This window comes from Melozone crissalis, unplaced genomic scaffold (genome assembly GCF_028551555.1).
Source record: "Melozone crissalis strain CALT ecotype California unplaced genomic scaffold, PUWL_Pcris_2 ptg000018l_1, whole genome shotgun sequence".
NCBI lineage: Eukaryota > Metazoa > Chordata > Aves > Passeriformes > Passerellidae > Melozone > Melozone crissalis.
In genome coordinates this window covers 4,238,926-4,252,703 of record NW_026535796.1, presented here as the reverse complement: position 1 = coordinate 4,252,703, position 13,778 = coordinate 4,238,926, and the positions used below count along the sequence as shown (strand labels likewise).

Here is a 13,778-nt window from a genome sequence, read left to right as displayed (position 1 = left end):
TCCTTGGGGTGTTTGAAAGCACTGAGACCCAAAGAAGGGCTGGAAAGAAGCAGTGAGCCAGCAGCAACTGCCCACTGTCCAGCCCCATGTCCAGGCAATAGGAACAGAGGGATGAGGGGGGAACAGTTCAAGAGATCAGCTAAGCTATTTATTTTTGCTGTCTGTGCAGTCTGTCACATGTCCTTGTCTTGAGCCACCTCCTCTGGGATCTTTTTTAAATCTGCTGCAGGCAGTGTTTAAATGTGGCCTGAGTACTGAGGAGGGACTGAGGATCTGGGATATAATGAGAGAAGTAGGTGGAATGGGAAGCCAGAGGTATGTGGATGCCTTCAGGCCATCTAGGTGGTTTTTTTTAGCAGAATGGGTGGCTAGGCAGCATGGCAGAGCTGAGAGGTGCAAAATGCTGGTCTGAAACCACAGGTGAAATCTTAGGAAAAATCTGCATTGATCTAGCTGGCAGATGGAGGAAGTTAGGAGTATAGTGGGTGAGAGATGTGTCTGTGCACTGGCAATTGGCCAGGGGGACAGGAGTGGTGAGTGTCTGAATTCTGTGATGAAGTTTATCTGTTACAGCTGAAGCCAGGAGTTCCTCTCCCAAGTCCTAAGGATCTCTTAAGGAAAATCTTGATTAAAAACAAAAAGAACCAATCTATGTCTGGGAAGAGGCAGAGCTCTTTGAAGAAAGGGAGGAACGCGGAACCAGAAACCACTGAGCAGCCAACCTCTGTGGATGCTGAAGATACTGGTATGTGTGAAGGGAAGGAGAAATAATAAAACTGATGGGCAAAGCCTTCTAAATCACTCAATACTTGGTGAACTTGGGACAAGCCAGCACTAGTCATTAAATCAGTTATTCCAAGCAGCAGCAGAAAATTGGAAGAGAAATTAAATCTTCAGAATACTTTGAACACTTAGTCCAGCCAAAAGAGAAGATCATTTACCTGCCCATCAGGTCATCCCTTAGTGATCCACTGATACACTCTGGCTTTTGGGTTGAGGGAAGGGGGATAATTAGTTACTGCTTGTAGCACTCTGATAACCACAAATTCACTACAGCCTAGTTTTTCACCATGAGGGTCTTGGAGGTTCATAAAACCTTCAGCTCCTCTCTCCTCCCTTCCTGTCACCTCCTGGGCTCAGGGCCCCTGTGGCAGAACAGTCCCAGTCATGGTAAGAACACATGATGTCATGTGAGGACAAGGTGAGCATCACTGCAGAACACCTGGAAATGGGCATTTATTCCCGCAAATACATGTGACCTAGGAGGGGAAAGCCCAGTGATTGTTGCTCCTGAGTATGAGGGGAGCCTGCAGCCAGAATGGTTTGGTCTCTTGGGTGTGCTCATCCTCAGTGTACTAGTTCATGTTTGGATTTGGCCAATAAAATTTTAGGATTCTTCCCCTCAGTGTTCCAGCATTACTTGGTGGTGAAGTTTGGCAGAGCCCTCCATTGCCAGCAGCCTGCAGGGTCCTGTCTGTGTCCTCCTGATCCATACCACTGATAAGGGCCTGTGTGCTTAGTCTGGGCAGGTGATGTGGCTGAAGAGGAGCCAGAGGAAGAGGATGAACAGCTCAGAAATCTGGATGAAGAGGAAATTAAAAAGATGCAGTCAGATGAGGTACTGTCACTGTTGGTTCTTTTCCTTTTCTGTTTGGATTTTTGCTGGCTTCCATTTTTCTCTGGGGCCTCATCCTGTTGAATAGAGATGAACCCAAAGTGCAAAGGGGAATGAATCTGTGGGGGACTTTCCATCCCCCACAGGACAAGACCTTTGCAGTAAAAACTGAAAAAGAAAAATTTTGTTGCAAGCATAAAGAATGTGGCAAAGGAGTTACTGCTGACTGTGCATGATTTGGAGATAACTGTTTGCCTTGGGGGTGTTGGAGAGGCTTAGCCTTGGTCTGAGAAGTTGTTACTGAAAGTGGTGCTGCTGAAGGAGGAGGGAGGAGATCAGCATTCCCTTGAATAAAAGATCTGATCTGTTTCCCATTTCCATCTCCCTGGTATCCTTTGGAGAGGAGGGAAAACAATATCCCCGTTTATCCCAGACTCCATGTTCTGAGGGGTCAGAGAGATCCTGGGCTGTGTACATCCTCCCTGGAACCTCTCCATGTGCCTTAATTCCATTTTTGCCCAGCCACATGGAGATCCTGTGCCCCTGCTCACCATGGAGCTGTAGGACTGGGGAGCCAAGAGAAACTGGAGCACTTTGGTCAGGGCAGCCACCAGAGCTCTTTGACTGGGAGGCCCTGGTGCAGTTTGTTTCATCTCCAGGGAAGGTCTCTTCATCTGTTCCCTTTTGAATTATTCTCCGCTCAGGGCACGGCTGGCCTGGAAGTGACGGCGTACGAGGAGATGTCCAGCCTGGTTAATTACATACAGCCCATCAAATTCAACTCCTTCGAGCTCTCTGCCAGTAAGTCAGCCTCAGTCCCTTTGGAATGCAGGCTGAGTGCTTCCTGCCTCTGGCAGTGCCCGTGCAGAACGGGGGGCTGGGCGTGCCTTGCTCCTGAATGCAATCTCCTGTTTCTAGAGAAGAACCGGAGTTACGTCATCTCTTCCTTCACCGAGACCAAGGCTTGTGATCTAGTGAGCAAGTTCCCCGTGCAGTTTGTAGAGTATCCTTTTGGCAGCCCTTTCCCAGTGCCATTGGGTGCTTGGAGTGTGAGGGAGATTCCTGACAGGATGCATCCTACTGTAGCCAGTGTCAAGGCTGCCAGATGCTTGTCCTTAAGTGAAAAGTGTATGGACAAGGAGCCTGAGCCTCCCTGGGGTCTTGTCTGGAAGGCTCTGAGCATTTGGTAGCAGAGCTCCAACAATTTTTGTAACGGGAATAAGTGGGCTGGCCCCAGGACACAACAGGAATGGTGTTTCCTATAGAGCCTGTAGATACAACAAGTGGCAGATGAGCCGCATTTACCCCAAAGGCACCCGGATGGACTCCTCCAATTACCAGCCCCAGATGTTCTGGAATGTCGGCTGTCAGATGGTGGCACTCAACTTCCAGACCATGGGTGAGTGTCAGGGTGTGCTCCAGCCTCCGAGCAGGTGAGGTCAGGCACTGCTGCTCCCCAGGTGCTCCTGGTCTCTGTCTCTTCCTTTTCTGCCATTTCCCTGGTCATTGTCCCATGTGCCTTTTCCCAAAGTGCTGTTCTCCTCTGATTTGGTCTCCCACAGACCAACAGCACTTTTCCATGCCCAGCACAGACCTGGCATGCACACATATGGGCTGCTGTCGCCCTGTGTCCGGGCACTGTCCCTGGCTGTCCTTTTCCACGATGTCACGCTGAATCATATCCATGAGGGCACCTGCAGCTCCCATCCCCCAAGTTGCTACCTCTACAAGGAAGAGGCAGAGCTCCATCTGGCCACAACACTGACCTGTCTGTGCCATTATTTCCAGAATTTTGACCTGACCAGGGAGGAAAGGCCTTTCTTTGCTGCACAGCCAGCATAAGAAGGAAAGAAAAGCTTTGAGAGAAAGCTGTACCTTACCCCTCTTCCTTCCTCAGAGGGCTGTGTTATGTATAGAGCATAGGAGACAAAAGGGAGCGAGTGCGAGGTTGGTTCTGAAGAGGATGGCAGTGCAGGCAGGTGCAGCAACCACCAGGCAGTGTCCTCACTAGTGTCAGACAGAAGATGGCCTCAGAGAAGGCCCAAAATAAAAGGGGGAAGGAGCAGAGGAGCTCAGACAGTTACTTATTCCCACCCAAAAATAGCAGGTGCTCCTTAAAGCAGGTTTTAATTTAGTTCTGCCCATGACTTAAGGTGCAAGCACAAGCAAACCACTTCCCTTCCTTACAACAGCTGCTGTAATACTTTTCCCTGTAGGGTGCTGAGAGGCTTAATTAGTTTTCAAGATGGCTTTGCGAGCTGTGGGCTGGCAGGGGCTGGGAGCTTCCGGCAGCTTTCAGCTCCCTCCCAGCACACAGGCTGCCTGTCCCCCCCAGCCCTGTCTCACTGTGTTGCTCTGCTCTCAGATGTCCCCATGCAGCAGAACATGGCCCTGTTTGAGTTCAATGGGCAGTGTGGGTACCTGCTCAAGCACGAGTTCATGCGGCGCCCCGACAAGCAGTTGGACCCCTTCTCTGTGGACCGCATCGACGGGCTGGTGGCCACTACTGTCTGTGTCACGGCAAGTACAGCCTGGGGACCCTGTCCTCTGTCACCCAGGGGGACTCTCAGTGCCACAGGAACTCACGGAGTCCTGTGAGAAAGCGTTACTGTGGCAACTCCCAGGCTTGTCGCTATTTTAAATTAATCATAATCACATGAAAATGGAAAATGAGCATCTGCCGTGCAGAGGGAGCCAAGGCTGTGCTGGTAGGGAGAGAGGAAGTGCTGAAGGAAGAAACAGAGGTGAAGGTAAAAGAAGAGCTGGAGCAGAAAAGCTGTTTTGGAGTGGGAGAGTGACTTTAAGGTGAAGGAATGGGTGGGTCCCTCCATTTTATTCTTCCCAGCAGTTGCTAACTCCGTTTGTGTTGTTCACAGGTACTCTCTGGTCAGTTCCTCTCGGACCGCAGCGTGAAGACCTACGTGGAAGTGGAGCTCCTTGGGCTGCCAAGGGATGCCAAACGCAAACACAGAACCAAACTGACCTCCACAGCCAACTCCATTAACCCTGTGTGGAAGGAGGAGGCTTTTGTTTTTGAAAAAGTGAGAACATTTGATAGTCATTTAGGCAGAAAATCCTTAAAGCTCCTGATGGCCATGAGCATTGGCTTGGCAGAGGTCAGTGCCAGCAGAAGGGACTCCCCTCTGGAGACCTCTGGCGTGGCTTTGGACACTCTCAGGTAACATCCAAACAACAATATCCAAAACAACTCTGCATCAGTATTCCCCAGAACAGACAAGGGGTAGCTGGGAATGGTTCTGGAGATAACAGGCATCCAAAGTCTCCCCTCTATGATGCCCTCTTCAGACCGATCAGTTTGGAAAACTTCCAGCATCAGAAAGGAACTGAATTTCTGTGGTTAAACTGTCAGTGAGAAACAGCCAAGCTGGAGTAGTAATGGGACCAGTTTTTAGTTGTGCCAAAACATGGAAAGCTGCCCTGTCTCTCCCCAGGAATTCAGTGATCACCAATCCAGCTGCAGGGCACAGGGACGATAAATCAAGTATACATTATACAATTCATCTGTCAGGCACAGTATGAAGCTACAGATATTTTCAGCCTACTTGGCTAAAATATCGTCCTTTCAGAAACACTCTGAGACTTCACTCCTGGCAGAATAATTTTGAATTTATTTTATGGCACAAGAATACAGGGAAGGATGGAGTCAAAAGCCTTTATTAACAATGTTACCGTGTTTGCTAAATTATCCATTTCAGTTCATTCCAGTGAGTTCTTCGTGGAAGCAGTGGTTTGGAGGGTTTGTTGCCCTGTTTTTGTCTTTAGGTAACCTGTGATCCTGGGCAGGCTGAGAAGACTCTGTTTGGTGGAGTTTCTGGGCATTCAGAAATAATATCTATGATAAACTGTGCCCTTAAATTACAAGGATTACAATTTCCAGGATGGCAGTGCCATCCTGGAAGAGATGGAATTGTTTGGTTGGAAGGAGGAGGATGCTGCTATGAGGAGTGAGGTGAGGACACTGGTGCCTTACTCTGCTTTTCCCTTAGATCATGATGCCTGAGTTGGCATCTCTCAAAATTGTGGCTTGGGAAGAAGGAGGGAAATTCATTGGCCAGCGTATCATTCCCATCATCGCAATGCACCCAGGTAAATCAGGGGAAATTGCTTCAGCTTTTTGTGCCCTTCAGACCTGTCCAGTGGGAGCCATAAAGACCATACAAGCAGCTGCATACTTTGCTCCTTAATCTCCATGTCCACAGGCAGAGGAACCTTGAAATCCATCTTTTTATAGCCTTGGCTTTATCCCATGATATACAGGCTCCTCCTGTAAAGAGGAGCCTTGGGCTGCTGGAGCAGACAGGGAGGGACAGGATACCACCAGCTCAACTCCCTCCCCTCTGTGCCCCAGGCTACCACCACGTGTGCCTGCGCAGCGAGAGCAACATGCCGCTCACCATGCCCGCCCTCTTCGTGTTCCTGGAGATCAAGGACTACGTGCCAGATGCTTGGGCAGGTAGGGAGTGCTGGAATGTGGGGGGTGTGTGTGTGTGCGCGCTTCTGGCCTCCTCCAAACTCTGATTCAGAAGTATTTTTCCAGCATGGGAAGTGTTTTCCTGCTGCACCCTCAATTCCTTGTCAGGGTGGGACTTGAGTGCATGCCAGCATCCTGTCACAGCCTCGCTGCCTTGGGAAGAGCGTGGAGGCTCCCACTGCAGCTGTGCCTGGCTCCCACCTGAGGTGCAGTGCAGGTGGACCAGGCTCCAGGGTGGAATGGTCAGCCCTACCCTTGTTCAGAGGCAGGGAGAGGTTTCCTTGAGAGAATAGATGACATCTCTCAGGGGCTGCAGAGAACAGGGCCTTTAGGGAGGTTTAAGGAGTGATTCTCTTCCCTATTGGAAGAGAAGGGAGGTTCTTGCTGGTACTGAGATATGGGGACCTTCCTCTGAGAAGAGTCAGAGCTGGATGTGACAGAAGCCTCACCAGAGGGATCAACTGTCATGACCAAACCAGAGTGCAACAGCATCAGCCACAGGAGCTCTTGTGAATACTTCTCATGTTTGCTCTCTCTCTCCCTGTGTTCAGACAAATGAATCTTATTCACTGGGGAAATCCTGAGAAATTTGATTTATCACATTTTTATTAAAAAGATGAGGTTTATACAATGTTGGGCTGGAATTGGAGCAAGCAGCTGTGCAGGTGGGAAAAATCCTAACCTGCCCTGGCTTTTGGGAGCAGAGTTCCCAAAATCACTTCACAGAGCTACCCTGAACCTCAGTTGTGAGCCATGGCCTTGGACACTAAGGTGAAGGAGGTTCCCTTCCTCCCTCCCTTGTGCTGTCAGGGAGACTTTGGTTACAAGCAGAGAACACAAACTATTCCTTCTTCACAGTGTCCTGCATTGGGCAGGGAAACGAGTCCATGAGTTGTTTGCTATCCAAGCCAAGCCCTGCTCTCTGTTTCCAGATCTCACTATTGCCCTCTCCAACCCCATCAAGTTCTTCAACCTGCAGGACAAGTGCTTGATGAAGCTCAAGGATACCTCAGGGGAGGTGAGTTTTTCCAGGTTCTGTTCTCTAGAGCACCTTGCATGGATTCAGCTTGAAATACTGGAGTTTTCATTTACCTCTGATCTTTGTTTTAGAAGCCTGGCACACAGACAAACCTCTCATCTGCTGAGACTAATGGGGTGGCAGGCTCCACTAGGAAACCCAGCATTCCTCCCTCTAAGAGGTCCACAGGTAAGTTTCCAAGAGTTTCCAAGCATTTAAGCATGTTGGCAGTTTAATTCATTCTTCTGTACTGACACCAACATCCTTCACACGGGCTGTGTTCTGGTGAGCTCTCCTCTGTCCCTTTCCAACCTGAACATCCAAGATGGGACATTAACAGGAACTTCTTTTGGGATTTCAGGAGCAGCAGTGTTCACCAAGGATGAAGCCATGTTAGAAGTAATGCAGATGGCAGGTAACTCCTCGTGCTGGTCACCTGGGCTGAGGCCCTGCCTGTCAATTTACATTTCCACATTAAAAAGATTTGTCCCAACCCTTCCTGGTGTAGCCAGCACTAAAGATAAATCCCAGAAATCTTGGGGTTCCAGGACAGGTTTCCTTCAGCACAGCTGCACTCCCTGTGCAACATGTTGTTCATCTGCTTCTGGGTGCCTGAATGTAGTGTGATGCCAATTCCTGCAAACACGAGGCCTAATTGTGCCTGAAAACTGAACTGAAGGCACAAGAGGAAACCTGTTTCACTCAGGATATGTTGGCAAATTACTGTTATGTACACTGCTTTTTTAGAAGTTATTCCTAAAGAAAAGGGTTTGCCAGGACAGAATATGTACCTGGGGAGAGGCATCCCAAGGTGTGGAGCAGAGGGGGCTCTGGTTTGGATGTGGTGATCGAGGCACTTGTATTGGAGCTGTATGCTCCAGTTTCCCCACTCCAAGCCTTGGGAAGGAGCTGGCACTGTTCAGCCTTTTTATTTTGTGTTTCAGAGCCTGAGACAATCACCCTTGCTGAGCTGCAGCAGAAGAAGCGCTTCCTGAAGCTGCTCAAGAGGCAGGAGAAGGAGCTGAGGGAGCTGGAGTGGAAGGGAAGCAAACAGAGGGAGGAGCTGCTGCAGAAATACTCGGTGCTCTTTTCGGAGCTGGCCTGCTCTGGGGGCAAGAAAAGGACAATACGCACAAGGAAAACACAGAAGAAGAGGTAACCACAGCCTGGGGTCACCTTCCCAAACCAAAACAAGGATCCCCAGGGAAACATGGCCTTCCCTTCTCTGCAGGAAGATGGAGCAGTGCAGGCATGTGCACGTGCCTGGGTTGTTCTCTCTGAGGGTGGGTGGGAAGGTTGGGATTGGGTTGGTGTGGCGAGAAGCAGCACGGCCCCTGTTCCTGTTCTGCAGGAGCGTGACCCCAGGTGATGCTGGTACCAGTGCAAATCCTGTGAAAGCAGCAGAGAGCATCGACTGCCACTGGCTCGTGGAGCTGAGGGAGAGGCTGGAGAGGGACCTCATCCACCTTGGGGAGGAGCACCACAATTGCATCCGAAGGAAGAAAGAGCAGCACGCTACCGAGGTGAGGGCTGCGAGTGTCACCTCAAAACGTGTCCTGGGACAGCCCCAAAAATCCCAAGTTATTCACTAAACTGAGCTTGGGAATGTGGGCCCAGAACATACCTGACACATGCACACACCAGGTAACTGAGAATGAAGACATGAAGCTTATTATATGTCTGCTATTTTTAAAACAAGAGTAGCATTGCCCTGGAGCACATCATGCTCCATCTGCTCCAGCTCTTCTGATGCCTTGGCACAGAGTTCATGTGGTGTTTAGTGGTTTCACACCTTGCCACTTCTCCAGAAGCCCTGGAGCTGGGGTGGTGTGGGGGTGGGCTGAGGGCTCACCAGTAGCACCATCAGAGCATGTTCTGCTGTTTGACTTGGTGGAAGTCAGAGTCCAGGTGAGGGGAGTCCTGCAGCTGAGCTCAGCCAAAGCCAGAAGGAGCCACGGTGGTGCCTGGGGACAGAGTGCAGGCCGTGGGATGGTGGTGATGGTAAATCCAGCACATGATATCTGTTCCAATGAAAGGGGAGTGATTCTAGGCTTGGGAGGCCTGTTCCCATTAGTGTTTTCTGAAGGAATTTGCACTAATATATCTTAAATCTTCAGTTCCCTGTTGCACCTTAGGCTTGACAGGCCTCTTGCAAGCTGTATCAACCCTGAGGGGAAGATAACACTTGGGCACTGGCTCACCTGGGAATCAGGTTTCTCACCTGGGAGAGGAGCCAGGGATGAAACCTTCCTGTCTCACAAGTGCAGTCCACTGGCACAGTGGGGCCTGCATGTACAGCTGAGCTCACTCCTGTGCCAGTGTTTGCACTGAGCCTCGCGGTTTCAGAATTTGTTGCTCCTGGAATTCAGTACAGGGAGGTGTACAGCTGGCTTGGGTGCAACTGGATACAGATGAGGTGCAGTGTCTCATCCTGCTTTGTTCCCTTTTGGTTTTTGTGTTCATCCCTTAAACAGCAAGTTGCCAGGATCCTGGAGCTGGCCAGGGAGAAGCAGGCAGCTGAGCTGCGGGTCCTGAGGGACACGTCAGAAAGGTAAATATGGCAGTGGAATCACAAACAATGCCAGGTTCTGCTCCAGGCAGCACTTTCTGCTGGATCTCACAGCTCTGCTCTGCAGCCAGGCAGGGAGGATGGTGAGAAATTGAGGCAGGGGGATGTACAGGGGATCTCACGCAGTGGTATGGGGGAAGATGCCTCTTGTGATCTCCAGAACAGTGTTCCTGCCATGAGGCACCGAGCAGGACACAGTGTTCCATCTGCAGTGAGCAGCCTGGAGCCACTGATGGGGAAGGATAGGAAATACACTGCTGGTCCCTGGCTGCCACCTCTGGCTCTTACAGTCGAGACCTCACATTAATCCCTTCCAGGGACTGATGTGCTCTAAGTGAATTGAGCCTCTTGGCTCCAGTATTTAAACAAACTGGCAGAATCAATTGATCAGTTTCTAGCCAGACATGTATCCATTTGTTCTTACAAGAACTTTGACCTGAAGCTGGAATCCTCACTCATTCCTCCTTCCCATTAAATGCTGTCTCAGTCTTTAGTTGCAAATTCATATAAAACTGCCTCTTTTGTGTCTGTACCGAACCAGAGTCCCTTTACTCAGCTATTCAGCATATTCAGGCAAGTCTAAGGAAACAGGTGAGTAGCCAGGTAATGTTTTGCTGACAGTAGGATATCATTAGTACAGTCACATTTCCCTGGCTGGGAGAAGCTCCAGAAAGATTCCAAGATCTGCAGCAACAGGCAGTGAAATGGCAGTTCAGTTCAGCAGGAATAAATATACAATAATGTGAATGGAAAACCCTGGCCACAGCCCACCAGTGCACTGGCTTTGGCACTCAGGTAAGAGATCTTCAGCTGCTGTGGATGTTCCTCATTCCCAGCTCTGCAGTGGCCAAAGTGGCAAACAGGACTTTGGGAATTGTACAGGGAAACAAAAAAAAAAAAGATTGAGTCAGCCTTGTGCCACTGGATCCATCTGCATAGAGCTGTCCCCTTCTCAGTGTGCCATCTGAAACAAATGAAGTGTTTGAAAGGCCAAGAAGAACAGCCAGCACTGGGGAGAAATTTGTGCACAAAAAGGAATTAAATGGGACAGCTAGGAGAACAGATGTTTGAGGGAATGTGACAGGAATGTGTAAATCATGAATGGTCTGGAAGAGGGAAGTGATTGCTCACTGTTTCTCAGTGGAAAGAAGGATGAGACATCCAGTCAATGTCTTGGGCGTGTCTGTCACATTGTGTATAAATTAAGTGCTGTTCTCACAGCAAAGAGCTGTGAAATCCAAAAGTGAAGGTAAACTCTAAAGTACAAGTGACATCATGGAACATGATACCTGTATAGATACTGGAGGATAGACTAGAAACTGGGAAGGTGGAGGAGGGAAAATTTCCTGTACATTTGTTCTTTCTTACACTTGGCCTTTAGCATGTGCTGCTTCCACTGCTGGGCCAGGACATATCCTGACGGACTTAAAATATCCTTGAGACTCCAGGCCTCCTGCTGCACAGTCTCCCACATTTGGTGTTTCTGGACAGTGGAACACTCCAGAGGACTGTGGATGGAGGACTGCTGTGCTGTCTGGGGCTGGTAACCAGGCTCTATCTCCTCTCTTCTCTCCACAGCAACATTAAAGACATTAAGAAGCGGATGGAGGCAAAGAGAGTGGAGCGGGTCCAGGCCATGCTGAGGAATACCAGTGACAAGGCTGCTCAGGAGAGGTGGGGGAGTGGATGTTCCTGGGCTCTGCCCATGCAGGGTCTCCTGCTGACTTGGAAGATGAGAAAGTAGAATTTTTGCATCCAGTTATTTGCCTTATGGCTCAGCCAACTCTGAGTGGTGTTTTGGTGTTTTATTTGTCCTTTGTAGCAGTACAGCAGCTTCTCTGTGTGGTAGGACAGGGTGGGGATGTAACACACCTGTTGATCACTATAGAACTGATCAGTCCTGACAAATGGGTTTTATGGAAGGAGAAGAGCTGGATTTTACAGGGTTTTGTAATTTTCTTTAAAGGTTGAAGAAAGAAATTAACAATTCCCACATTCAGGAAGTGGTGCAGACAGTCAAACGGGTGAGTTCAGGGGGGTCAGGCTGCCCCAGCAGCTCTGGGTTCTGCAGGGGAGGGGGTGGCCAGGGGAACTCAGTGTCCCGGGCATTTGTAACTCATGATTTGGGAACAATGGGAAAGCCCATTGGGAGGAAAGACACCTCAAGGACCCCAGCTCTGCCCTTTGAAGACCCAGTGCCAGTCCATGTCTGTCTGTGAGTGTCAGCATTTGAGTCCATTTGTCCATTTGTGTTCAGCTGTGTCTGTGTCCATTTGTGTGTAGCTGTGCCTGATTGTCTGTGTGTGAGTGCAGGTATCCCTGTGTCTGTGTGTGTCCAGGTGTCTGTCCTTATGCAAGTGTGTGTATCCATGTATCTGTGTGTGTGTCCCCCTGTATGTCTGCATCCCTGTCCCTATGTCCCACATGCCCATGTGCACTCAACCTGCCAGGCTGTCGTGGTATCCCTACATCCAGGCTGCTGCTCCTGGCCTACCCTGCTAGGCTGAGCTTGGGATATCCAAACCCCTTACTTATAAAACTGGAACTTGAGGGGGATTAATTTATTCTTTTTAAAGATGACAGAGAAGACTGGCAGGTTCCAGCAGAAACTGGAGGAGAAGCAGGCAGCAAATCTTCAGTCCATCAAGGAGAGAGAAAGCCAGGTAAGAATAATGTTTAGGGTCAGGGCTGTTCCTTGGCACAAGAAGTCCAAGCCCCAGAGAATCAATCTTGATGGCTGCTCTCAGCCCACCCATTCCCAGGGGGTGAGAAAGTGGATGAGAGAGCCCACACAGACCCCAGAAGGACCAACAGCTCATCCCAGAGCTCCTGCTCTCTCTGCTTGACTCCAGTGTGTGGGAATGACCTGATTCTCCATTTGCAGCTCCAGCAGCAGGTACGGGTGGAATATGAGGAGAAATTGAGAGTTCTGAACTTGGAGGTTCAGGAGATGGTGAAGAACTACACCAAAGCCAGCTTTCCCAGAGAGCCACAGACTGGGAAGGAAGCAGGTCAGAGCATTCCTGAGGGAGAACAAGGCTCTACAGATCAACTGGAAGCAAATATCCCAGTGGCAGAGGTGTCCAGGCTTACACTGGCAATGACTGAGCCCTCGGGAGCTGCAATGGATGTGGAGATAGAAGAGAGCATATTCTGAGATGAGGCCCTTCCTTACTGCTCACTGCAAGAAATTATAATGGTGAAGTAACAACCAGCTTCACAAACTACTGCCATCCCTTTCCATTCTGGGGAGCTCCTGAAATCCTTCAGGAATGTACCACATTATTCCAGATACCTGGAAGCAGTCTGGAGAGCTCACCCTTCAGAGTACTGCACCTTCTGACTTCCCCAGCCTGAGCTCTGAGGTATTTCAGCAGTGGGAAAGGGCCTGTGCCTGCAGCCCAACGCTCCCTGTTGGCATCGCAGCAGCAGCTACAGGAATATTTACTTTGCATTCAGAACAGTTTTTAGAGTCAGGTCCCTCATCATTCCTCACATGCAACTCTTCACATCAGTCCAGCTCCTCCTAACACCTTCCACACGGTTCAATGAAACAGCAATAAACAAACCTAAACACTGATACAAAGAGACACCACAGGTGGGGTAGGGGTGGGAAATGGGCTCAGTCACAGCAAAGCACACCATGCTGTGTGTCCTACAGGAGAACAGTTACATCTGAAGCTGCATTAATAAACAATTACAAATGCTGCTAGAAAACAAACCAAACCCCAGGTCAAGCAGGTATGAGACAGCATGTTCCAAGCCTAGTCTGAACACTCAACAAGAGTCCACCTCTCCCCTGTGGTGTCACCAGAGTACTGGAATTATGGATTGTACATTTCTGAGCTATTTATTTTCTAAAAAAAAATAAAACATAGCAGTTCTTAAACAACGGGGTCACTTGTTACTTAGCTGCAGTTAGTGTGTGTGTGTGTCCATCTCCATGTGTGTGTCCAGGTGTCTGTGTAGCTGTATCCATGTGCCCGTGTTCATGTGTGTGTCTATGTGTCTGGGTATGTACGTGTACGTCTGCATGTGTCCATTTGTGTGTTTGTGTGTCCGGTGTCTGTCCATTTGTTTCTGT

The 13,778-nt window shown here is 49.5% G+C and overlaps 1 protein-coding gene across 1 annotated transcript in view; it reads left to right on the top strand.

Moving 5' to 3' along the window:
* PLCB2 (phospholipase C beta 2) overlaps nucleotides 1–13,778 on the top strand; it is a 34,272-nt gene extending 20,494 nt beyond the window's left edge. The window contains exons 14-32 of the mRNA XM_054276112.1: nucleotides 574–745; nucleotides 1,521–1,618; nucleotides 2,320–2,416; nucleotides 2,534–2,618; nucleotides 2,890–3,014; nucleotides 3,981–4,135; nucleotides 4,492–4,656; nucleotides 5,623–5,722; nucleotides 5,985–6,089; nucleotides 7,040–7,125; nucleotides 7,218–7,314; nucleotides 7,487–7,540; nucleotides 8,070–8,280; nucleotides 8,477–8,648; nucleotides 9,600–9,676; nucleotides 11,273–11,368; nucleotides 11,661–11,718; nucleotides 12,271–12,357; nucleotides 12,579–13,778. Of these exons, the coding sequence (XP_054132087.1) occupies nucleotides 574–745; nucleotides 1,521–1,618; nucleotides 2,320–2,416; nucleotides 2,534–2,618; nucleotides 2,890–3,014; nucleotides 3,981–4,135; nucleotides 4,492–4,656; nucleotides 5,623–5,722; nucleotides 5,985–6,089; nucleotides 7,040–7,125; nucleotides 7,218–7,314; nucleotides 7,487–7,540; nucleotides 8,070–8,280; nucleotides 8,477–8,648; nucleotides 9,600–9,676; nucleotides 11,273–11,368; nucleotides 11,661–11,718; nucleotides 12,271–12,357; nucleotides 12,579–12,851 (2,313 nt within the window). The 3' untranslated portion in view covers nucleotides 12,852–13,778. The remainder of the gene's footprint in view (nucleotides 1–573; nucleotides 746–1,520; nucleotides 1,619–2,319; nucleotides 2,417–2,533; nucleotides 2,619–2,889; nucleotides 3,015–3,980; nucleotides 4,136–4,491; nucleotides 4,657–5,622; nucleotides 5,723–5,984; nucleotides 6,090–7,039; nucleotides 7,126–7,217; nucleotides 7,315–7,486; nucleotides 7,541–8,069; nucleotides 8,281–8,476; nucleotides 8,649–9,599; nucleotides 9,677–11,272; nucleotides 11,369–11,660; nucleotides 11,719–12,270; nucleotides 12,358–12,578) is intronic.